The 24,768-nt window shown below is 49.9% G+C and overlaps 8 protein-coding genes across 8 annotated transcripts; 5 read left to right on the top strand and 3 right to left on the bottom strand.

Moving 5' to 3' along the window:
- Positions 1 to 855: 855 nt before the first annotated feature.
- Positions 856 to 1,659, bottom strand: TGAM01_v201849 (translation initiation factor 1A; the record flags this gene model as incomplete). The annotated part of the gene is made up of 3 exons (XM_018808299.1): positions 856 to 1,143; positions 1,229 to 1,387; positions 1,639 to 1,659. The coding sequence occupies 3 exons, from the start codon at positions 1,657 to 1,659 to the stop codon at positions 856 to 858; spliced, it is 468 nt and encodes a 155-aa protein (XP_018658457.1).
- A 1,574-nt stretch (positions 1,660 to 3,233) lies between these two features.
- On the top strand, positions 3,234 to 4,238 carry TGAM01_v201848 (hypothetical protein; the record flags this gene model as incomplete). The annotated part of the gene is made up of 1 exon (XM_018808298.1): positions 3,234 to 4,238. The coding sequence occupies one exon, from the start codon at positions 3,234 to 3,236 to the stop codon at positions 4,236 to 4,238; it is 1,005 nt and encodes a 334-aa protein (XP_018658456.1).
- Positions 4,239 to 5,387: 1,149 nt separating this feature from the next.
- TGAM01_v201847 (ankyrin repeat domain-containing protein) lies at positions 5,388 to 6,683 on the top strand (the record flags this gene model as incomplete). The annotated part of the gene is made up of 1 exon (XM_018808297.1): positions 5,388 to 6,683. The coding sequence occupies one exon, from the start codon at positions 5,388 to 5,390 to the stop codon at positions 6,681 to 6,683; it is 1,296 nt and encodes a 431-aa protein (XP_018658455.1).
- Positions 6,684 to 6,953: 270 nt separating this feature from the next.
- TGAM01_v201846 (hypothetical protein) lies at positions 6,954 to 7,105 on the top strand (the record flags this gene model as incomplete). The annotated part of the gene is made up of 2 exons (XM_024548861.1): positions 6,954 to 6,965; positions 7,022 to 7,105. 2 exons carry the CDS (start codon positions 6,954 to 6,956, stop codon positions 7,103 to 7,105), a joined length of 96 nt encoding a protein of 31 aa, XP_024406472.1.
- Positions 7,106 to 7,275: 170 nt separating this feature from the next.
- On the top strand, positions 7,276 to 8,022 carry TGAM01_v201845 (hypothetical protein; the record flags this gene model as incomplete). The annotated part of the gene is made up of 1 exon (XM_018808296.1): positions 7,276 to 8,022. The coding sequence occupies one exon, from the start codon at positions 7,276 to 7,278 to the stop codon at positions 8,020 to 8,022; it is 747 nt and encodes a 248-aa protein (XP_018658454.1).
- Positions 8,023 to 8,577: 555 nt separating this feature from the next.
- TGAM01_v201844 (hypothetical protein) lies at positions 8,578 to 12,553 on the bottom strand (the record flags this gene model as incomplete). Its single annotated transcript, XM_024548860.1, has 5 exons — positions 8,578 to 10,369; positions 10,431 to 10,499; positions 10,554 to 10,625; positions 10,704 to 12,000; positions 12,100 to 12,553. 5 exons carry the CDS (start codon positions 12,551 to 12,553, stop codon positions 8,578 to 8,580), a joined length of 3,684 nt encoding a protein of 1,227 aa, XP_024406471.1.
- A 2,532-nt stretch (positions 12,554 to 15,085) lies between these two features.
- Positions 15,086 to 16,678, bottom strand: TGAM01_v201843 (hypothetical protein; the record flags this gene model as incomplete). The annotated part of the gene is made up of 3 exons (XM_018808294.2): positions 15,086 to 15,733; positions 15,828 to 16,117; positions 16,288 to 16,678. The coding sequence occupies 3 exons, from the start codon at positions 16,676 to 16,678 to the stop codon at positions 15,086 to 15,088; spliced, it is 1,329 nt and encodes a 442-aa protein (XP_018658452.2).
- A 3,803-nt stretch (positions 16,679 to 20,481) lies between these two features.
- On the top strand, positions 20,482 to 24,327 carry TGAM01_v201842 (GTPase-activating protein GYP5; the record flags this gene model as incomplete). Its single annotated transcript, XM_018808293.2, has 4 exons — positions 20,482 to 20,644; positions 20,804 to 21,375; positions 21,458 to 22,065; positions 22,251 to 24,327. 4 exons carry the CDS (start codon positions 20,482 to 20,484, stop codon positions 24,325 to 24,327), a joined length of 3,420 nt encoding a protein of 1,139 aa, XP_018658451.2.
- Between the last annotated feature and the right edge of the window lie 441 nt (positions 24,328 to 24,768).

The raw sequence follows: 24,768 nt of genomic DNA, 5'->3' as shown, positions 1-24,768 counted from the left end.
AGGTGGGATGAGTGAGTGGAGGCCCATGTTACAGGAGTCATGGAGTTGTATGCTTGGGAGAAGGAATTTTTGATGTCATTATTCGATAGATTGATTTGCTTCAAGTTATTTGTAGCATAAAGATACGTTACTGGGGAAATTTCTCTGCCTTGAACAATAGGCGGAGGAAATTAGGAGAGGAGTGTAGGGGAGAAAAAAAAAACTAAAGATTGCATAAAAAGTATCGGGAAAGAAATGAGTGAAGAGAACAGCCACACAGCATAAAAAAGAGTGCACGCAAGATGAGTTTTTTAAGTGGTCATTGCTATATAAAAAGCGGACAAAGTTTACAGTGTAAGCAATTCTTGTATCAAGATGGCAAAAACATGAACGTGTGAAACGACTTAAAAACACCCAGTGACGAGCCGCGCCGTCTCTCCCACCGCGGCCATCTAAGAACCTCCGCCCTCGAGAAGAAAAACTGTCGTGGGACCCAGCGAGCAACAGCAGCAAAAAAAGGTGCGAAACAAGGCAAAAGTCCAAAAGAATAAAGAGAACATTTGCAGGCTCTGAAGATTTTCCTGCCTTGTGCCCTCCATCTTTTGGGCTGCGATCCAGAAGGGTTTGAGAGAGAAGACAGCTGTGCGAAATCCTCCCCAAAGGGTGCGCACAATACTGGGTGGCTCCTTGCTTCCTTTTCATTTTCTCCTTTTTTCCTTCAATATGGAGCGCACGGTAAAAGGGAAAAGAGCATAAATGGGGAGAGTTTTGCGAAAATTGATGTAGTGAGAGGCAAGAGGGTATAAGGCGAAATGGTCCATTTCTCTCGACATGTTTTGATCCCTCCGTCAGACCCAGCGAGCGGGGACGGGGCGCTCAAATGTCGTCAATGTCAAGCTCCTTCTTCTCGTCACTGGACTCGTCAGACTCGGACTCGTCGGCGCCGAACTCGAAGCCGGCGTTGTCGTCGCCGTCCTGGCCGTAGGAGTCGGTCTCGTTGATCTTGGCGTTTTCGGGGAGCTCGCCCAAGTTCTTCAGGTTACGGGCCTCGTCGGAGGTGTACTTGAGGATGACGTCGCCCTTGCCGTCCTGGAAGTCTCGGAGGGAGAGGAGGATGATGTCGCCCTGGTTGATCCAGACCTTCTTGCGCATCTTTCCACGGATCTGTGGGTGGACATGATCAGCTTATCTGGTGATTGGAATAGAAGAGGGGATGTTTGTTCTTCTCGGCAGGAGAAACTAAACGTACGTTGGCAAGTCGCTTGCTGCCGTCAAAGCACATGGCCTCGAGCCGGCCGTTACCCAGCATCTTCACGACCTGGGCGTACTCCTGGCCGTCCTCCTTGAAGGTCAGCTCTCGGCGCTGGTCATCGTTCTCCTTGGTTCCTCGTCTGCGGTTCTTGCCGCCCTATTTTTGCGCAAAGAAGAGTAGATGTTAGCCGAAGGGATCTCAGAAAAAGCAACGTCTCAATATTATGAGAAGCTGCCGGCTGCCGCATCGGAGGCAGAAGAGGAAGAAAAAGGCCAACACAAAAAAATGGCGGGGGAGGGGTTGAATTTGATCTAATTCAGCTTCCCGCTCCTTGTTTTTTTACGGTTGTTTTTTTATTCCTCTTGTGCTTGTCTTCTTCGGCGGCCCAGGTAGATGTGAAAACGTACTTTTCCCTTGTTCTTGGGCATCTTGACTGTTGGCTCGAGAAATCTGGAGTGTCGGTGACCAGGGGATGCAAGAGGTCAAAAAGTCGGCAGCCTCTCAGATTCTTATGTAGGGGCAAAATATTAGCTTTCAGGCGCAGTCGTCGCAACTCTATGCGGCATGGTGACTCAATGTCACGTGATGCGAGTCACTATCATAGGTAAGGTAGTCAGACGGCGTCAGCTCATGATTCATCGACTCGAAAGGAAATGGTATAATAACCCTATTTCTATTTTAAAGTAACATGCTATGAGGCAGGCAAGGGTATTTAATAATAATATCGATTTTCTCAACATTTCTTGCAGTAAAGGCTGCATCTACGGAGTAGAACTGGGATAAGCTCAGCCATCCAGGTACCAGTCCTACATGGTGCAGTTGGTCAAGATACTTAGATGTATATTCTACTAGTAGTATCTGCCACTAGTTTCCACTAGTAGACACAATATTATGATGTAAAATACTATAGTAGTAAGGGACATGGATAATTTTCTTTGAGTCATTCAATGTAATGGGTGTATTGGCTGGTGCATGTATATGCTCTGCATTTACGTTTACGTATGCCAAAGGGCGTACCACAGTAACAGCCAGCTGTGGCTGAGTCCAGAAGCTTGGAATAATATTGCTGAAAGGGGCGAAAAGAAGATTTGGCATCAAGGAGTCGGAGATAACAAAGAAATGTCAGCCAGTTCCGGAACATGGAATTCTGTATACCTGCCTGCCCAACTGCCCGATGCAAAAGTATCGAGTGGCGTTAAGAGGCGTGCAAAGGCAAAAATAGAGGCCCACTAGCGAAAATTTACAAACTTGATCTGCGTTATCCGCGTAATGGTTGGGTTACATAAGCAGACTCACTGGTGCTCTGTCCAGGTACTGGATCTTTTATTATAGTTGGTGAGAACCATACGGAACTTATTTATCTTGTTGTAGGATTGTATCATGATGCCATCCAGGCACTGGTACACATTGCTAACAAAATACTCATCAAGTGTGAAAAGAATGTAGACTACTTCGGCTTTGTTTCGGTTGTTATGTGATCCCCTACGAATTATGAATTACACGGTAGGAAGCGATGTAAGTAGCTGCTTTCTTTTAGAACGAGAGATTCTACGCAGGGATCATTAAATCTTTAGTCCACTATGAATGCTACATAATTGGGGTGATTAGCCACAAGACTTTCTACATACTATTTGTCTAAGTTTGGGGATGCGTATGGGAGTACCAATTCCTAAGGATTTTGCGAATTTAGATAGCAAACATGATGAGGGAGCCTGGATGCAAGCCAAGCAGAAGACTCGCTCAATGGACGCAGCGAGCTGGCAAAATTGTATTGAACAAGTCACGCATTGATTGGTGCGTATTTGCTGACTTGCTGTCTTAGGTCGGGAGCGGGGAATCGCCCCGATGCCCAATATACATCAGGTATATCCAGGGAGTTAATTATCAGTTCTGCTCCAGAGACAGCTGCTGGCCAAATTCAAGCTGCCCATAATTCAGCATTGTTTATGAAAGTTACAGCTCAGGTTCTTGATTGGAGACATATGATTAACGCTGCGCAACCATGTCTGATCCAAACAATTATAGCGTCGGGTGGATCTGCGCCATAACGACTGAATACGTTGCCGCTCAGGCATTCCTGCACGAGAGGCATGATGGGCCCAAGCAAGTATCTGTTCATGATAACAATAATTACACGCTGGGCAGGATTGGAACGCATAATGTTGTTATTGCGGTCCTGCCTAATGGCGAATACGGATTATCTTCCGCAGCGAGCGTGGCAAGAGACATGCTGCATAGTTTTCCAAACATTAGGATTGGTCTCATGGTTGGCATCGGTGGCGGTGCTCCCAGCAAGAAGCACGATATTCGACTTGGTGATGTTGTTGTGGGTGTCAAAAGTGGGCACAGCGGAATCATCCAATATGACTTTGGCAAGGCTATTCAAAACCAGGAGTTCCACGAGACTGGATTCCTGAACCAGACACCAACGCTGCTGCGAGCAGCTGTTAGTGGCCTTATGGCACAGCACGAGTTTAACGGGAACCAACTGGAACAAGCCATTGACAGCGCATTGAGCATCCATCAACGACTACGAAAGAGAGGCTATAAGCGACCTGAAGCGGCTACTGATAGACTCTACCAGTCGCAATTCGTCCATCCTTCGAATGACGAGAGTGCCTGTGCAATATCTTGTGGCGATGATCCGTCACATCTTGTGGAGCGGCAAGAACGAGAAGAAGAAGATGGCGATGATGTTGTGATGATCCATTATGGCCTTATTGCCTCAGCAAATACCCTGATGAAGGATGCTGCAATTCGAGATCGGCTTGTAGCAAAAAGGGACGTTCTTTGTTTCGAAATGGAAGCTGCTGGGTTGATGAACCACTTTCCCTGTCTGGTTATTCGCGGCATCTGTGATTATTCAGATTCGCACAAGAACAAGAAGTGGCAGGGTTATGCAGCAATGGCAGCTGCAGCATACGCGAGAGACCTCCTCCTCCAGATAGCTCCAAATAAGATTGAGGCTGAGGAGAAGATTAGTGATGTTTTATCTGGCAAGCCCTGAGGTCACTCTGCGCTAGGGTCCTGTGTATTTATTAACTTTGCCTCTCTAGGCATTCACAAACTTACTGAAGAATCTCGAGATATTGCAAAAGAGCAACTTCGGATTCACAAAGATCAAGTCAAACAAAGACTATCTGAAAAAGAGCAGAAAATTCATCAACTATTCCGCCTTAGCAGCAGCAATGATGCAACGTATGAATGGTACAAAGACCAAGTCGAAGAAAGGGTTGAAGGCACATGTCTGTGGCTGTTACAGCATAAGCACTTCCAAAAGTGGTTGAAACAAGTTGAATCTGGGCCTCTCCTCATCACAGCGGATCCCGGCTGCGGGAAATCAGTCTTGGCCAAATATCTCATTGACCATGGCTTACCGCAATCAGCAACTTGTACCAGTATTTGCTACTTCTTCTTCAAAGACCAGGATCAAAACACTTGTCGCCAAGCGCTTTGCGCATTGCTTCATCAGCTCTTCTCTCAAAGCCGTCTTTAATTGCTAAACATGCCATACCGCAATACGACGGAAATGGGGAAAAACTGATCAATGCTACAAACATCCTTTGGGAGATTCTGCAGAGCGTTCTCAAAGATCCCGAAGCAGGGTCTGTAATTTTAGTCTGATGCTCTTGATGAGTGTGGCGAATCGGAATTGACGAGCTTGATCAAATATTTGGAGAGCCTATTTCACCGGCATCAGTCAAGCAAGTCAAAAGTTCTCCTCACATGCCGTCCATATCAGCAAATCATCTCCAAATTCCATGGTCTATTTAGCAACTTCCCACATATCCTTATTCCCGGCGAAGAAGAGTCGGAGGTCATTAGTCAAGAGGTCGATTCTGTTATCCAACATCGGGTCAACCAGCTACCACTATCGTCCAAAATAAGGAACTGCCTGGAGGAAAAATTACGAGAGATTCCGCACCGCACCTACCTGTGGGTGCACCTGATATTTGATCACATACAGCAAGGAGATTTTACACATACACTGAAAGGACCCAAGTCCTTAATTCAAAGGCTCCCAAGAAATATCAATGATGCGTATGAGCGAATACTCAATAGGTGCAAAGAAGGACAAGAGCCCGTTGTTCGGAAGGCCTTGGGCGTTATCTTGGCTGCCAGACGACCACTGACACTCTCGGAAATGAACGTCGCAATGAGCATAGATGATACAGCTACAGAAGACATAACAAAGGCTCTGGATAGTCTCGATTTGGAGGATGAAAGTGACTTTAAATCGCGTCTGAGATCGTGGTGCGGGCTCTTCATCTCAATCCACCAAGGCAGGGTTTATTTCCTTCACCAGACTGCCCGCGAATCCCTCCTCGCTGATTCAGCGTCTCGTACAATATTAGGACGAACATGGCATCACTCTATGACCACCCGCCAGGCACATGATGTTCTGGCCAAGCTTTGCATTCGCTATCTAGACTTTCTTGATTCTGAGGTTGATCTGGCTGCAGAAGAGAATGGGCTTAATACACCGTTTTTTGACTACGCGATAAACTGGTGGGATGATCATTTCCGCGAAGCTCAGATTACTGATGACGATTATATTATACCTGCAACGCTGAGGATTTGCAGTCCCAAATCAAGCAGCTATATTTTCTTCTGCCAATCAGACCACTTTCTCCGGATCCCGAAGCCTAAACTCAAGGCTACGGACCTTATGATAGCATCATTCTTTGGCCTCCATGCTATTGCCAAGTTGCTTATTGATAATTCAGCTAGTATTGAAGCAGAAGATCTATCTGGCCAGACGCCCCTTTACTGGGCTGTCGCTGGAGGGCATGAGACAGTTGTTAAACTACTAATTGAAAATGGAGCTAGGTTCGAGACGGAGGAAATTCACAGTTATACAACTCCATTGTTAGTAGCTGCTGATTACGGAGATACAGCAATTATGAAAATACTAATTGAGAATGGAGCTGACATTGACGTGAAGGCTGAATATAGCGAACAAACACCATTGTTATGTGCTGCTAAAGTAGGACATGAGGCAGCTGTTAAACTACTAGTTGAGAAAGGAGCCTATATTGAGGCGAAGGATAAATTTACAGGCCAAACACCATTATCAAATGCTGCTGAAAGAGGGCATGAGGCAATGGTCCAGCTGCTAGTTGAGAAAGGAGCTGATATCGACGCAAAAGGTAACAAGGGCCACACACCATTATCCAGGGCCGTTGAGGGAGGGCATGAGGCAACTGTTCGGCTGCTCATTGAGAAAGGAGCTGATATTGAGGCGAGGGATAAGTACGGCCGAACACCATTATCTATGGCCGTTGTTGAAAAGCATGAGGCTATTGTTAAGCTGCTTGTTAAGCATGGAGCTAATATTAGGGCGAAGGATAATGACGGCCAATCGCCATTATCAACAGCCAAAAAGGAAAGGTTGAAGACCATCTATCAGCCGCTACGTGGGAAAAGAGCTGTTGCATCTACCGGCCATTGATGCGAATGCTGAAGTGTGCAGCTATTCTACTTTTGGCTCTTTTCATTTCCGGGTATATAGGTATCTTCTCAGCTGGGTTTGAAATAGTGGTGCAGTCCTGCAATGGCCGATTCATACTTCATGTCTAGGTATCGTAGACATAAGACAAGCCAAATACATGGATTCAAACGCTGACTCTTTGAAGATTAGGTACTGCGAATATGCCACCCGTTTTCAGTACTTGTCTTTGCCCCGAAAGGCATTCAGTCATTTCCCATATTTAGATCTTACATGTGGATCAAGGTATGCCAAGTGCATACAGAGGTGGAACTTGAACGAGTCCACTAACCGATATGTAGTTTGTGTTTACACTAGTTGGCTTACATAAGCACCCGCGAACTCTTTTTGAAGCTCATCACCAACTTTCACATACAATCGGTTGACCAAGAACGCTAGAGCATTCACAAACAAGGACCCATAATCAAGTCATTCCTTTTTTTTTGTTTTATTATATATAGGATACAAACATATTTCCAACGATTGTACAGAAACCAAGGAGAAAAGAAACACATAACATTGCATTTCTCATGCGATATCAAAAACTCCACCAACCATGAAATCAACATCTCAACATCTAAGGCCACTCGTCCTCAGACAACAGCTCTCCCCCTCTTCCTCAAACACCCGCTCCTTCGCCTCCTCTACAATCCACCCCCCTCGTCAAACATCAAAACCCACCCAGAAATCCCCCTTCATCCAGCAGAAGCCAAAGCAAAAGCAAAAGCTCCTCCTCAGAGACACCATCCGGCGCTTCATCCCCGAAGAAGCCAAGAAATTCATCCGCCCAACCGGCACCCTCTGCACCACCCCCGAAACCGCCGCCTTTTTCGTCAAGCACAACATCGAGCCCGACAATGGCGCCGCTCGCCGCTTCACCGCCGGCCCGGCCATCCAAAACGCAACAAAGGCGTACAACGCTGTGGTGGCTTTCAGTCCGCGGCACATTGTCCATCCGCATGACCTGCGCTTTTTCGATCCCAGGGGCCACCCGCTGGCCGCGGCGAGGCGCGAAAAGTATCTGCGAAAATCGCGCGAGGAGCCGCTCTGGATTATGGTGACGAGCGCTGGGGCGGCATCGACGGTGGTTCGGGTGATGACGCAGAGGCGGCTCAAGAGCGCCATCTACCGCTACCTGGAAGACCTCGGATTTCCAAATGGAGTGGGAGAGCACAAGGAGATCAGGGGCACCGTCTGGATCACGCTTTACGATCCTGTCAAGGCTTCAAAGCTGCCTCCAGAACCATTTGCGGAAGCCATTGCCAGGGCTCTCAGGAGTAACTGTGCCCAGCCTATGAGATGATGGATGTATGGACGATCCATTAATTTCTCAGTTCATACTCCTTATTGCATCCCTGTTTCGTGTTGTAGCCTTGGAGCTTTTGTAAAACACATCAGCCAGCTGTGCTGTTTCACTTGATATTTGTATATATGTATATATATATATATATGTAGTCATCTTTGACGTCAACCGTCATATAAAAACTGTTGTCATTGAGCTCGAGCTAAATCGCACTTGGAAAGCGATTTAACAAAAAAAGGAAGTAAAACAAAGCCAAAACATGGGCACGTTGGCTTCTCCAGCGCCATCCCGCTGAGCCGCAACTTCATCTTGTCAGCCGTGACAAGAACTGAACCCCCCCTTTTCCAACACCACACCTCTCGTCCACAGAAAATAGGATATCTTGAACCTCATGCGCAAAACTGAACACAAAATGCTATCAAACGCTCTCCTCCGACGCCGGTGGATGCTCTTGGCTGTCCCTCCCAACTTCTTCAAAAACCAAAGATGTCGGAGTGAACAGGCCTGACATGAAAGGAAATGAGAGAAATAAAAAGAAATGGTCACTGGAGAGTGCTACAGGGAGCTTGTCTTGTCCAAAAAGGAGTCACCCGCCCCTTCGCCTTCTTCTTCTGTCGAGTAAGCGACAAATTTTCCTTTGCCCTTAACATCTCCCATCGTTGTCGTCGTCGTCGTCAATCCAAGCTTGCTTTCCTTCATACTCCGTCGACTAACAGGTCGCTTGTTAGCCGGCCTCTTTGGAGTTGATGTGCCCCCCCTGCGACTCTTTGGTCGGTCTGATCTAGCAGCATCACGAGGAGATCCTATCCTCAGCTCTTCGCCTGATGAATTTCGTCTCGTTGTCGGCGCCGTAGAGCCGCTCTTCATTTCACGCATCTCTTTGACGACGTCTGCAAAGCTTTCTTCCAGAGTCTTCATCCGAGCAAGAACCAGCCTTCCCATCCTATCGCGATCTGCCGTATCAACTCCTCCCACGTCTCGTAACCGGCTATCTTTCATGAAAGCCAGGGCCATCTGCGTCTGGAAACTGCCTGCCAAGCCAGCGTTAATGTCTCCGGCAAAAGGAAGGTTCGTGTTGTCGGACAAAATGCTTAGGTCGGCTGACGACAGCCTTCTAACACCACGATCGCGGTTCCTTGGATCAAGGCCCATGACAGCCGATTTGTTCAAGCCGCTAGTGCTCGCGAGTCCCTGTGAAGGCATAGTAGAGCGAGTGATGAAGGTTGGCGGAGAAAACATCCGCCGGCTAGGGGGGCTGCGTACGCCACTAGACGTCTCTCCAGCATTTCCGCCTCGGCTTATTGTAGGGGCTACTCTTTTGGGTGGCGAAGCTGATGCAGAGCTTTCGGGCGGATGGTCCATTTCACCAGGATTGAAAAGTATGGTATTCGTGGACAGCGTGCGATTGTGTCCTATTGCGCGTCGCCTAGGCTTATTGGAAGAGTTTCCCTTGTCCGACGAGCTGTGAGACGAAGTTATGGCGGCCGACTGTGGCCCTGTAGGAGTCGTTGTAAAATAGTCGTCTGTCTCACTGGCAAGAGCATTCACTCTCCTTACACCGCGAGTTTCTGTATTTGTGCCGTTTTCGTCTTCATATTCATCGTTTGTGACCAGCTCATCATCTCCATCGGCGTCGGTGTGGTCTTTATACTCGGGTGTCAGGTGGGCGAAGCGAGGATCCATCATCATGCGGTAGCCCCCGTAAGAAGCTCCTCCTGCATTGGACGCCAGATCCGCCGGATCGCTGACGATGGATCTGATATCGGATACCTGTCTGGAGTTTGAGCGCAGATCCCAACCCATGCTCATCCTTCTCTGCCATTCGGGCACAGCCCTACTGTCCGATGGTGGCCAATTGGAACCCCCTGCATCCTGATCATTGCGATCCATCCAATTACGGATCGCAGTTTTGGTCTTGCGTCTCTCGTGCCGTCTCTGTGCTTTTGTAGCATCAGGCATGCGCAGAAATAGCTCGTCAAGAGCCCTATCCTTTTGATATCCCGCCACCGATTCTTCGCGTACTCGCATGCTTGGGCTGAAGATGGTCGTCCTATTGGCCATATCCCCAAAAGAAATCGCCCTAGTCCGACTTCTTCCTGGGTTTTCGACCAGATCTGTAGGCTCATACATAGACGGCGCCAGCCAGAATCTTTCGTACAAGTAGATACAGAACAGCAGTGGGCAGTGGGTTACCTTGATGATTATGCGATTGAGCAAGACAAAATGGCGAAGGGGCATGCAGTAACGCAGAGGCATGAGTAGCCACGCAAAGATGTTGCTAGGTGCAATGTAGGAAAATAATGCGTCGTTTTTTACCATGGAGATGGTGTTGACGGCAAAGAGAAACCTAAGGGAAACAGCGTCAGTAACGGGCGCTTTCGAAGATTCATAGAGTCATTGATGCATACTGATGCTCTTCGTTGGCATTGGACGCAATGGCCATGAAGGAGTTTGTCAAAACGGTGATGAGAATTGTCCTAGGTAAAATAATCAGCAAGGCTCAATCTTGTTGCTGGAGTCCAGAAACATACACAATCAAGAAGTGACAAATGATGAGGAAAAAGCATAGTAATGCTCGCGCAAGCCAATTATACGATGGCCATCTATTTGACGTTAGTTTTGGAAACACTCCGGCTTTTTAGGCCGCAATCAAAAGAAAGGGAGGAAAAGGGGGGCCATACACATCCCAAGCGGCGGGCGTGAAGCCCATGAGAATCTGGAATATCTTGTAGGCAACCTCGGCACCATTACTAGAGGTGGTAGAAGAAGTGAAAAAGACAAAGAAGCCGCTACACACAATAAGAATCAAAATACACACGGCTGCCAAGTCAACAGCCATCAGCCGGAACGCAATCAGTAGCTGAGAAAAGTACTGGTAGTGGTCCAGGACGCTGAATATGCGAGGCAGCAACAGGATGGCATTTGCAGCCAACACGTCAAAGGCCATTGCGTTCCAGTGATGGGGGTCGGCGAGGAAGACGCCATAGACACGCATACAGTAATAAGCAATAAGCAGCACCAGGATGCCCAAGTCAAAGATGTTCCAAAAGCTCATGAGATACAGGGCAAAGCCCTGTTCGTTGAAGCCCACGAGCTCATCGAGCATGAAACCGGCACTCCAGAACCAAAAGACCAGTTCTAAGCCAGTAATTTGTGCAGATCGTTTAGCCAAGACGGCCAAGAAGAGCCCAATCAAGACACCAAGGGACAGTGTAGACAAGAAAGATCTATATCGCGGCACACGGAGACGAGAAAGCTTCAGTAAGGATGCCTGTCTGGGATCGTACAACATCACAGTTCTCCTGCCAGAGGGGACGGCAAAGGTTCCCGGCTTTGGAGGCAGAGAGCCCAAGAGAGGAGTCCTATCATCAACTTTGGGCTGACTATTGTAGCGAGAATAGGGACTTGAAGGCGACTCCCGGTGCAAGCTATCGGCAGAAGAGTAGAAAGAAATGGCACCATTCCAGATAGCCTCAAGCTGCTGGACCACAACGGGATGGGCAAGGAAATGCTTGGCCGAGGCCCGAATGGCAACCTCCAGAGTCGATGTTCGCGACGCTACAAAGGGGTTGTTTTTAGACTTGCTGCTAGAACTGCCAGCCGTCATAGGAGGTGGTTGTGCTCCTGGCAAGCCTTGGAGAGGATAAAAGTCGTAGGCCAATGCATCAATCAGCTCGCGAGTGGAGTACTCTTTGAGCATCTTCAGGGCTAACAGCTCACAGACCTTGGCTCTTGTGTTGCTGGTTCCAGCATTGGCAGCATACAGCTGGCCTTCCTTGGTGAACTGGAGACAGTTTGCCATGAGGGCGTAAATCGTGGCTCGGGAGAAGTGCTGGCTTCGAATCTGCTGCTGCATCGGCTTGACAAGGAATTGAGAGACCTGGGGGGACCGCAGCTGGTCCCAAGTAAGCGTCGTCTCAGTACGAGAGCTCACGATGATTCGGATAGCATGAGTCAAGCTATAGACTGGAAGAGCATCTAGAGAAGAGAAAAGAAAGCGGGCGTATAAGTCAGCTACTCGGCCTTGGGTATACTTGTTGAAGGCTCATTGTTAGGAGGTGAGCCTGAATATCATACCGAGGTGCGAGGAGGAGAAGAGTGGAACAATAGGCAGAGTGTTGCGTCTCCGAGGCTGGCGTTCTCCCTCCCCATCGTCATCATCGTCTTCTTCGGCTTGCCCCCGAATTCCTTCTGGAGGCATATCAGTCGTGTAAGCACGACGGCGACGAGTATTGTTGGTGCCATTGCTGTTGCTGTTACTGTTGCTATTGTTGTTGTTGCTTTCTTCGAAACGGCCCGAGTCATTCGTAGTATTGTTATTATTACTGTTGTTGTTGTTGTTGTTGTGATCGAAGCCGTCATCTTCGTCCTCATCGTCGTCGTCTGCTTCTGTAAAATCTGCCGTGGCATGGGCTCGATGGGCGGGGAATGGCCGAAGCGGCGTGACAGTAGACGGCGAGATGCTATCATGCCGACCAGAAACGCGGCGAGGGGGAGCCGGTCGAGGGCGACGCGGGGCTATGGAGGACATCTTCGGGGCCTGCCTGAGCTGAGTCCTTGTCTAAACCTAGATATGCCGGACGAAGTTGCGGCTGGGAGACCCGTCACTGTCAGCACAGCTTGGCCGGACACGCCATTAGGACTAGAAGGAAGAAAAGGCGGAGGGTCGAGAGAGGAGGCGACAAGCGGCTCTCGCCTTTACGAGTCGGGGTGAAGAGGAAAGAAGAAGGCAAAAAAGAAGAGGCGAAAGAGGAGGGATCGCGAGAGCAGGACGGGCAGGGCAGCTGTTGCTCCTTCTAGTACGATCGTCTACTGGCTGGGAGCTTTAGCCCACAGCGGAGCGCAAGAGGGCTCAGCAGGCCTGCAATAACGAGCTGGATAGCGGCCGACAGGGGTCTTCCCCAGCTGCTTGTAGCTAGCCCGTAGCGGTCGGGACGGCCAAAGCCACTAAGACAAGCTCCATCTGTCCAAGCTCCAGCTTCTGTGCGGCGCTGATTCCCATCAAGGCCCTCTCGCTAGAGGTTGATCATCCATGGTTTTGACCCATCTCAGCGTTAGCATCAGCATCAGCATCAGCATCAGCAACAGCAGCAGAATGCAAGACACACTGGCAACAAGCAAGGAAGATGCGCGGGAGAGCCGCAGTGCTGTCTGTGCGAGCCGGAAGCCAGAACGTCGAATTTTGCAATGACATCAAACCATCGGTTGTCGTGCTTTTGGCCTCGTGCCGGTACTAGTGGCGTTGCATTGCTTGCTCCGTATCATCGGTCACGGTTTGGCTCTGGGTAAGTTTTACTTTTTTTTTTACCTTCTTTTTTTTTTCTCGTCCAGCCTGACCGTTTCTTTAGTCTGACCCGCCAAGGGAGGGCCGCCACGGGATTCCCAAGACTTGGGCGGTAATGGAGTCGCTGATCCATTTCCGCTGCGGGCCAGGCATCTGGTTCGATTGTCTCCCTCTCTTGTCTGAAAGCGCCATCTCGTCGAGATCCAAGACAAGTCGTTGCTGCTCTCTCTGCCTATGCGCGTTTGCATGACGCTGCATGGACGGTACGTGCATGAGATTAGCAGCAGCAGCAGCAGCACTGCTCTGGGAATCATGAGATCAGCAGCGCATTGCCGTTTTCTGGGGTGGCACAAAAGTCCCTGCATTTGCCTTTGCAGCGACCTGGCTGCTTGATTGGAGCAATGCAACCCTTGGCTCTGCTGATTGATTTTCTGTGCTCTGGCTCTGGCTCTGGTCTGGTCTGGCCCCAAATGCCGTGCAGCCAGCGCCGGCCAACAAGAAGGCGGCACAGGCTGGATCCAGCCACACACACAAAGGACGCATGACACGGTCGAGGTGGGCTCCCACATGCCAGACAAGTGCCGTCCATTGGAGGAGTCGTTTCGGGCAGACGCTGCTGAGAAGGCGCTATTCGAGCTACACGCATATACCTGTTGTTCTTTGGATTTTCGATGCTGTGGCTTGAGTTAGTCCTTGGCTTATCAGGTCTGGCTTGAGCTTAGTCTGGCTGATGGGGCGAATCCTTTTTGCTACCAGTAACATTTGATTGTATGCAGTGCCAATCCTTTCGGTCTCTCGAGGTGTCGTGACCAAGACTCTCTGCGCTCTGCCGAAAGAGATCGCCGGCTCGATGCGAAGCTGGTCTCTGCGCAAGAGGACTAGGTAGCTTGCAGTTAGATTCCAGCGCTGTGATAAGCCGTTGCGGGCTGATGCCAGGCGCTTAGTGCTTGTAGCTTGATTGTTTATTCGCAATAGTCTCAGCGCTCATGACTCTGCTATGGTTGGAATGGAGCATGGAATATGGGGCGCAGGTTGACACGAATGCCGAGGACTAAAGCAAGATCCAGAACACATATATTGGTGACGGCATTGAATCAATTGCTATCGTTGAGCATCACTAAAGCCTACCTATTCTGCCTCATCCACGAATTGCCGCTCCGGATCTGCAAGTTCAAGTAGCTTTGGAAATCTGTAAGAATGCCAAGTCTTTTCAGCAGTAGACTTAAGTCAGATCTTGGAGCCTCTAACATCGACTTTACCTATATATCACAATTTCTTGTTCAGACGAGTCGATAATATCGAAGAAAGACATAGATTTACCTACCTACGTAGTACCTTCGAAGTGTACAAGGACGGCAGTTCAAAAAGCTTTTTTTTTTGCAAGTTTCAATTCCTGCCACTTGCAGTTCCATGACGAGAATATGGAAGTTGATACTCGGCAATAAAGAATCTTTTCTATAAGGAGAAGAGCAGTTTGCGAAAGATAAATGGTCGTCTTAAGAGTTAGGCTCGCGAGTTGTCATTTGTCCTCGAAATTATGACGACCATTGGTATTCACTTAGTTCATTAACATGCCTGAACTTTTGTCAATTGCTTCGTACCGAATCTCCTTTATTACAAATACCCAAAAATTTACTTATACCCAGAGTTGCCCTTGATCTGTAACTATACGATTCTAGTAAAGATATCCAAAGTTGATTAAAGAATGCATTTATAGCGAATCACTAAATGAGAGTATTAGTAAGGCTGATCTCTCAAAACATCTCAACGATCCCCATCTCATTGGAGTCCGTCATCACCATCAGCAGCGGCATTAATAGCAGTATCGGCAGCGGTATCAGCAGCGGTATCAGCAGCGGTATCAGCAGCGGTATCAGCAGCGGTATCAGCAGCAGTATCAGCAGCAGTAGTACTAGCAGCAGCAATAGTATTAGCAGCAGCAGTAGAATTAGCAGTAGTAGTGGTAGAAGAGGGACACCACCCATCTAATCTCAGCTGCGCAAAGAGGCCCAGCTCCGTCGATCTATTCTCCTCGGTGGGCTTTTCCTTGAGCTTTGTAAGCAATTCGTCGATATAAGTGCCCGCCGAAGAACGGTAAAGTACGTGAGCGAGGGCGCGACGAAGAGCTAGAAATCGAGGCTCCGGTAGGGCAATCGGTTTGCCGTTTGCTACTGTACGCAATGTTCGAGTGGCGGGAAGTTCTTTTCTCATAGCTAAAGGGACAAACGCCTCGATCCTGTACGTGTGCGGCGAATAGGTTGGCCCATCAAGCCGCGTAAAGTAGATTTCGAATTCGGCAAACATGTGATGGTAATTTTTGGTGAGCGTCATGGCATTCCGCGGCGTGCCAACGCACTCGTTGATTAAATCTTGAATGCCATGGTCGAAAATGTTGAGAATCGCCAGCGTGAGTTTCTTGGTGTGACTCTGTTTCTCGAATGCCTTATTCAGCCTTGTTTCTCACCCAGCGTCTGTAGACTGTTCCCCGTATGTAAGAACGAGCCCATAATTGAAGCCTTACCTCTTCAGAGGGGCTTGATCCAATCTCGGCGAGAGAGTGGGGAAGAACCGGCGCGGCCTCCAGGTGGAGGAAATGGTTGCCGCCGAACAGTGACTTCCCCTCGTCGTCCAAGGCGTCATTGGCGTGTTCTTTGTGTCGTGTTACTGCTTCATCGAAGTCAAATGCCTGCGTGATGATACAGCGATGGCGATCTCGGATCAGGCAATCCTCACGAGGATCTGTGATGAGATCCGGCACGGCGGGCTGCGACGTCAGACTCGGCAGGGGTGCCCGTCTCGCAGCGGCCTTGACTAACAAGAGAGACACTACATGTTAGTGACGGTATATACAAGCAGCGTATATAGGTATGCACATGATTGCGCGTGTGTAACATATATCGTAGTAGTATGAACATATATGCGTGCATGGGTAGGTAGGAGTGTCAGGACGAATTGAAGGAAAGAACAAAACAATGTCGCACGCGGTAGGTAAAAGTTATCCACCAAGAAGTCTGCAAAGGCAGAGATCTTCAGCCAGAGTCCATTAGCCTGCTCCTTATCGCTCAGATTAACCCGGCCTTGACCGTCAATCGAGAGCTCCAGCGCCTGGAAGAAGGTCTGCAAGAAGTGGATTCGCGACTCCTCGGAGAGGGCGTATTCATAAGTGTAGCGGATCAGCAGATGGCGGTTATACTTGGAGCGGTCACGCTTCCTTTTACTGTAGAGATCAATGATGCGGTAGAACTTGGCCTTTGCCAGCGCGTTCTCTTCGGCATCCAGCGGTTCGCGCGAAGTATTTAGTACGGCCGCTAGGAATCGCCGGTGCTGCTGGAGAGACTCGGATGCCATCTCTTGTTTTGTGATGCTTTTCATTTTGTACTAGGCCTAGTATATACTGATATTTTGGTAGGATTTAGCGTATGTGTCTGGGATGGAGATGGAGAGATGAAGTGAGAGATGCAATGGTCTAAGCTGTGCTCTCACCCGATGGAGGGGGATGAATTTTCTGGCCAAGGTTGTATGGAGATAGAATTGAAGGAGCGAGGGATTGCTCGAGACGCGCCGTGAAGCCGGCATCTGCGTTCAGGTGCATGGCAATGCGGCTGACGTAAGGACAATGCCACCAAACACCGTCATTGCATCGAGTTCAGGCCACGCAGCCTGAATTTACTTGCTGCAATATCTCCTGTTTGGCGTCTGGGGGAAGTAGACTGTAGTAGACGGATGTATCCATTAGGTACGCAGCAGCCTTACATCATCGTCCTAGATTTTCAAACCACCGTAAACAGCATACAATTTTGTGATGCTCTGTATCAACATTAGGAATGCCAGAAATCTGCAAGTTGTAAGGAATTAGAGTACTAGGGAGATTCAAAAAAACAGAACTGCAACTCCTCAAGTACCTCCCTGTCCTCATTGTATTATATGATCCGCTGCAGACAATATCCGCTGCTCTTGATCACAAGAGATCAGGAGAAGCCATCTCCAGCGTATAGTCTTGCCTGTGGCTTTTCGGCTGGTTCTCCTAGCGAAAATTAGATAAGCCAACGACTACTTACTCTAGAGTAGAGACTATTGCGTACTAATGAGTGTTTAGCATGTTTTTACCATCCTGGCCATTCGCCTGAAGTTATCGGCATTGGTGCCGAGTTGGCAGTACCAGTACCAGCCCCCAGCCTCTCTTATTTGAGGGCATACGTAGGCAAGTCCTACACTATAGCGTATTAGACACGTATACTAATGATGGTAATGATACGATGTTGATTAGCGGACAGGCCAGAGCGTCTATATTCGGATACCTCAACTTCGGGCAACATTGATGTTATCAAAAGGAAGACATGGCTCAGGTACCTTTATTGGGCGATCTTCATGCCGCTTGATGCTGTATATGTATCTTCAGAGAATGAACGCTGAGATGATCAATTGCAATTGAAGGTGTTCTCTCGTCGTTTCGTGAGCTATGCGTAGTATACTAGTAGTCCAAGAGCTCAAACCTATAGCTATCCAACATCTACTACAAGTAATTGCAAGCCGAGAATGTCATTATTTGGTAGGTAGGTAAGCAGGGTAAGTTTACCGAGCGAGACTTGCTGTGAGTCCCACTTAAAAGTACATGTAAACTCCATGGCCGTGGGGGGCAGCATCTGCAAATATGACGATGCTATGGAAGAGCAAATTGTTGCCATGATACTCAGCAGCTGATCTAGAATCAGGCTATAACAACCTCTGAACTGGCTGTTCCAAAATCCCAGCTGTGTAGGTATTCCGCGACGTCCAAGTCACCACCTAGACCCAAGCTAGAAGCGTTGCTACCTAGCCGAGAGCCGGACGGAATATGGAGCGTTCGGCTAGAGGATCGAACCGCGTTTGTTTATCTTTGCCCTTCCAAGAAAACAATGCAGAAGTGGCCTGTTTTAGCTCCATGCATTTTGTCGTTGGTATACCTGTACTTCGTGATGATATCGCTACCTGGCAGTAGTACCAGTAACAACTTGCGAGTACATGGCGTACTCGATTTTTGGAGAACGGCACCATCCACTTGATGCAGCGATGAAGCTTGCTTCTGACCCCTGTTGCAGAAGCGCTATGCTAGCGGTCTTAGCTTCTGGCTGAAAGAATAGCGGTGTGATGATGCATGAGAGAAGAGAGGGGAAAAAACCTCGTCTGTTCCGCAATAGCTGCTAGGTAAGTGTCCGTTCTCGATGCCCGGCGTACGGTGAACTGGACGCGGAATTAGTTTTCACGGTGGCGATTCTTGATGTGCGCTTGTGCTGCTAGTAGGTGCTATTGGTGTTTTCACTGAATCTATTGGGCTATCATCGTGTTCGCTGCCGGTTCTGCCCTTTCGCCTGGGTCGTGAAAGCTGATGGATCATGTTCACTAGCGACCTATAAAGTGCTGTACAGCATGCGTGAGTTGGCAACCCGGGGAAACCTGCCGGTCTCCATGCAGCGAATGAAAAGCCCAAGTCGTCCTGCTGCCTGACAATGAGGGCCATTATGGAGGGGCATCATGGAGGGCATTTTATTTCACTTGAAGTAGCACAACAGCCTGAGTAGGGCCAAAGATTGAGCCACAGCATCCTCTGATTTGCTACGGCAAGCCGCTGCCACGAAATTGTTGGCTGTCACTCTAAACTGCCACCAACGCCTTTGGCCTACCCGTCTGGGCAAAAGGCGTCTCCTGGCGGCGCTCTCACGCGGTGGCTGGTGGCTGGAGCTCAGTTGCTCCCACCAGCTCGCGCCACAGGAGGTGGCAAGGACCCACCCTGGTCGTTCCGTGTGGGGCGGATCTTCCCTTTCGAGAGCGCCGGCGGTTATTGTGCTGGACCTCTGTTGAGCAGCAATTTTATGGGCTGTATTTGGTGAAGAGCAGAAGATTTGCTGAGGAAAATGGACGAATTACATGGAATAGTTCTGGGCTTTATATATTAGTAAGACTATCAGATGGTATACGGTGCATTGACGGGATCTGTACACATAGGTTAATGTTTTGAGATGCGTGGGGGTCGATGTTGACAGTTGCTCGTGGTGGAAGTTGAAAACCTTACCAGGAGGTCAGATAAAAAAAAGGACTGTTGAAAGACACCGTTCTGATGTTTAAGGATGAAGGAAACAAACAAACAAAGAAGAGAACCACAAACGAGTTCAGACGCAGGGTCCAAGCTGAGAGTTGCTAATACAGGAAGCTGAGCGCTGAGAAGCATGACGTCTGTTGATGCTTACTGTATATTAAATCTTATACCGCGACCAACTCTGTACGGAATGTGGTCATCGCCAAATGGGCGCTGCATAGCGCTAGCGATGATTACAGAAGGAAGATGCATTGATTGAGCCCAGCCAGTGGCCAAAGTCGCGCCCACTCACACTCACCACCGCTGTATTCCTGATTCCGTACTGACTGACAGAAGACGTGTAGTGCTTGGAGCATAAGATATAGCGTCAGGGGTTCGCCGACCCGCCCTGGCTACCACCACAAGCGCCGGGGAAGTCTTGGGAACCTGGAGCTGCTCACGGACCACAGCACCAGTCGCTGTACCCGCTACGTCCGGCCGCTGCTAGCACCTTGGGCAGCCCGGACATTTAGCGTCCAATAGCACACCCAAACTGACCTGATGCGACCCCATCTGCATGGCAGGCCCAGCACCCGAAACTCGACGATGAGCCTGTCTGCTGCTGCAATTTTTCTCTGCTGCTGGGCCAATTGACTGGACTTTGACGGCGCTTCCGAGACCATTCAGACGCCGGAACAAGAAAAAAGACAGAAGCTCAACTTGGCGCAGAGAACAGGGCAAAGGCCAGCAGCTACGCCGTCAATTGCACGACAGCTTCTCGGCACACTATCTGGCACCTTCTGATTACATCCATAGACTACGATCCGTCAGGCAGCTTCTCTTCCCCACAGTCCGGGCCTGTCCCACGACGCTTGTTTTTCTCTTTCTTCTTTTTTTTTTTTTCACTTGTCGACTCTTGTCTGTAGTCTCTCGTCTCTTTTGGACTCTTTTTGTTTCGCTCTCTCTCCCTCCCAGGGAAAAAATAAACCCGTGCCAAAAATAACCCCCCCCCAGAGGTCACGGCCCCCCCCCGGCGTCAAAACGAACTCCTTTCCTGGCACCGATTAGGCTCGACCAGCCCGCAGCCCCTCGATGAAACACCAGAGTCTTTACCGTATTACGCATGCTGAAGACCGCTAACCGACCCGGCCAAACGATACTTACTGCTACTGGTACTGTCACTGCCGGCGCAGATTCGGAGTCTCTAGTGCCGTTGCTGCATCTGACCTGCCGACGGATTGCTGCTGCTGCTGCTGCTGCTGCTAACTGGTACGAAATAGCTGCTGGTACTAGGTTCTCGCATAACAGGCATTGAATCGAACCACCTCTGCGGTTGTCTGCTGCCTTTGCCTGTCCTTTGAAGCATCAGAAAGGAGGAGCAAGGCCGTCTCCGAGCTCTCAAGGCTTCCCCTGAGCAAAGAGACAAAGGCGCTGGAACAACACAGCCTGCCCGGCACTGCGAGTAGCTGATCGCCAACTGTCGAGGGTCGAGAGTCCACTACACGGCAAAACCCAAACCCTACCAAATCCACTTCTCGTCAACCGGCTACGAGGGCCCTCCTCGATGGCAATGGACGCGGGCGAGAAGCTGAGCGGCCGCGAGCCGTCCACGCCAGTCATGGCCGCCGCCGACACAGTCCCCAAGCCCATCGACGAAGCCGAAGTTGTAACCCCAAAGACGACCCGCGATTCACTCGTGACCGTAAGGCTCTCTGAGCCGCCAACGCTGACGTTGGAAACCGCCTCTGCTCGAAATAGCGATATCCCCGAGGTGCCTGCGCTGCCAGCGACCAGCGAGCCGATCGAGGACCCCACCAGCTCCAGCCCTGATGTGCCAGACGCCGCTCAAACCCCGACCGCCACTTTGTCTGCCTCCGCCGAGGCAAACCGTAGCCTCCATGACGAACTTGGAGAGTATGACGATGCCGATAGTGATGGCTCAGATTCAGAGGAGGTCAACTGGGAAAAACTTGAAAAAACGGAAGACGAACAGACCAAAGACGAAGAGACTGATAACGTACGTGCATTGACAGATATGCAGGCCATTCATTATTCATGTCGCAAGCCCCCTCGCTGACTGTGATTGTTGTTTATTCTAGTCCACCGCTCTGCTTCTGGCACGTTTAGAACAGGAAAACGCCAAGCTGGCGACAAATCCAAAAACCGTCAAAGTTCAGCTTGTCGAGAAGCCTCCGCCAAACAGGCCGCGCCCGCCATCAATGGCTATGCTCCGCAAAATGGTTCGAGGGCCCACGCCCGCCGCGTTGCGATACTCGATGCTGCCTCCGCCGCCGATGACAGATCTCGAATTCTACGCTGCTCTTGTCAAGGACTACCAACAGACCGCGGCCCGGCTGCCCACACTGCTGTCCAACAAGATCCGCAAGGGAATCCCCCCGCCGCTGCGAGGCGTGGTGTGGCAGAGCATGTCTGGCTCTCGCGACCACGACTTGGAGGAGCAGTACGAGCGACTCAATGGCGAATCCAGCCCGTATGAGGGTCTTATTGGCAAGGATCTCGGCCGGAGTTTTCCTGGCGTTGAAATGTTTCGCGACCCAGACGGAGACGGCCAGCGTATGCTTGGGCGAGTGTTGAAGACGTTCAGTCTGTACGATACCAAGATTGGATACTGTCAAGGCCTCGCATTTCTCGTTGGCCCTCTGTTGATGCACATGCCTGACAAGCAGGCATTCTGCATTTTGGTTCGGTAAGGATTTTTTTTTATTTCCCTTTGTGTTCCTCTGTTCTCTCCTACTCATCTCCCTGCTGCCTTTGCCGCTCTCAATTTAAAGAGTCAATGGTGACACGACTCTGGCCCTTCAATCAACCCGACCCGATCCTACCCGATATGATGTTGCACATGTAATACTGACCTTTGCCGCTTTTCTATAGACTCATGGAGCGCTATGATTTGAGAAGCTGCTTTCTGCCAGACCTTTCGGGACTCCATGTGCGAATATACCAATTCCGAGAGCTCTTGAGAGCCAATCTCCCCTCGCTGTGGAGCCACTTGGAAGATCTGCAAGTAGAAACGGCCTATGTCTCGCAGTGGTTCCTCAGTTTCTTTGCAACCACCTGCCCCCTGCCGATGCTATTCCGCATTTACGACGTGATTTTCGCCGAAGGTGCCCCTGAGACACTAATGCGCGTCGCACTATCACTAATGCGGAGGAACGAGGCCAGATTGCTGTCCTGCACTGAGCTTGAAGACGTGATGCAGCTCCTCTTGTCCAGGGGTTTATGGGATTGTTACCACTACAACGCCGACGAGTTCGTCCAAGATTTCGCCAGCCTCACCAGTATTGTCACTCGAGAGAAGCTCGCCCAGCTAGAGCAGGGATACCGCGAATCTCTAGTTGCGACCGCCAACACCGCCCGCACGTCTGATATTGCAACCGCCGCCGCCCGATTCCTAGGTCGCATCTGGGCATCGTCCGGTGCATTCCCCAGAGCCTCAGGATTGGCTCCAGGTTTTAGTGCACCATCAAGGCCACTGAGCATGTTGCGACGCAGCACCTCCAAACAAAGCCTTGCCTCCACCCTAAACTCGGTTGAGGCAAGCTCCGCCAGTGTCATGAGTTCATCGTCGACAGATGCCACTACTGTGTCCAGAGACTCTTCAAACACTGTCGAGGACGATTCTGCAAGCCGCGAATCAACCCCGGTAGCTCCCAAGGTCGCCGCCAGCAGCAGCAGCAAAAACACAGACGATAAACATCTGCATGGTCAGATTGAAGATCTCCTCACCGTGCTAAGCGAGCTGCAGCGTAATCATGCGTTGCTGTCAAACGAGCTGAAACGCGAGCGGGAGGAGAGAGAAGAGGACCGAAAAGCTGTTCGATCCCTCTTGGACGGGCTCAGGAAGAGAGCAAGCCTCGCTGACGAGGAATCAGACGAGGAGTTGGACGAGGAGGAAGAAGAAGAAGAAGATGATGATGATGATGAAGAAAGAGATGAAGAAGAAGAAAAAGGTGGAGAGGACAGTTTGAGTTTGAAGAGCTCTAAAGAGGCTACTGAAACTGGCGAAGAAGAAAAGGGAGATGAAGAAGAAGGAGAGGACGAAAAGGAGGAGAAAGAGGAGAAGGAAGATGAAGCAGAGACATCTGCTGATGAAGATGATTCGGCCGATACATCAGATGCGCCATCCGCAGAGGACTTGTCAGAGCTGCTTGATAGAGTGGAAAGCCGCTTCGGCAGTGGAACTGACGGCGACGATGGCGACAAGAGCAAATCTCAGCCGTCAGCACCTGGCACAAACTCGGAAATGCAGATGGAGCTGCAACAGGCCAAAGACCAGCTGGCCAGTGCCATGTCGCAGAACCAGACTTTCAGCCGGCAGATACACGACTTGGACCAAGAAATGTCGTCTCTGAAAGAGCAAATCCGGGAAAGCCACAGCCACGTCAGGACCCTTCACCAGGACAAGCAGCGGCTGGAAAAGCAGATACAGGCTTTACGAGCCAGACCAGCATCCAGTGATCCGGGCCTGGGCAGTCTCGATTCAGGAACGGAGTGGACCCCCAAGCCACCCGCTGGGCTGAGGGAGTTTAAGCTCGGGCGTAGTAAGTCGATGGCTTCTCAGGGCTCAACATATGACCGGCGAAAGTCGTCGGTGATGCAAAGCAACGACCTGGTGCCACCGCTGCCGGCGTCGATGCCCCCGACACCATTGGCGTCAAACGAGAGCAAGTCGTCTCAGAACGACCTCGATACGCTGTTGATGGAGCTTGCGCAGGCAAAGACGGTGCAGGCCATTGCGAAGCAAGAGGCGGAAGAAGCGAAGCAGCAGCTGGAAGCGATGAAGAAGATGTACAACCATGCTCAAGCTCAGCTTCAAGCCCAGGCCCAAACTCAAGGAGACTCTCCCAACGGCCCTGTATCTCCAGGCTCGATCAACGCCAAGGTTGCCGCGACCGCTGCTACGTCCCCCGGATCAGGTGGTGGTGGTTTCTGGGGCTGGCGCAGGTGAGAAGAGCTGAGAGACGCTGCAAGAGATATGCAGAAAGTACTGCACGGAAGAGATGGGATATTGGCATGCGCCAATGGGGGAATTAAGTTGGATTGAGAGATATACCTATTTACGCATCCCTACACATACATCAACACACAACAGAAACACAAAACACAGCACGGTTTTTTACACCTTTGCAGCCAAACAGCCAAACGAATTAGACGGAAAGAGACATAATTTCTCTCTCATGAGGTAGACCAACGAACGAGCTACCCGTATCTTTTCTTTCTTATCTCTCCTTTCATCTATGTATTAGGGAAACAAAGCCCATGTTTTATGGAGCGGGTTTGTTTATATCTATTTTTTTTTAACACCTTGTTTAGCACGGAGTTTTTCCTACTTGTTCTCTTTTTTACTACCTTCCTTGATGGTATAGGAAATGGGCCAGTCGAGATGACA

The sequence above is a fragment of the Trichoderma gamsii genome (genome assembly GCF_001481775.2).
Source record: "Trichoderma gamsii strain T6085 chromosome Unknown Scaffold_4.2, whole genome shotgun sequence".
NCBI lineage: Eukaryota > Fungi > Ascomycota > Sordariomycetes > Hypocreales > Hypocreaceae > Trichoderma > Trichoderma gamsii.
The sequence above is the reverse complement of the archived record's forward strand: the minus strand, read 5'-3'. Positions and strand labels throughout refer to the sequence as shown.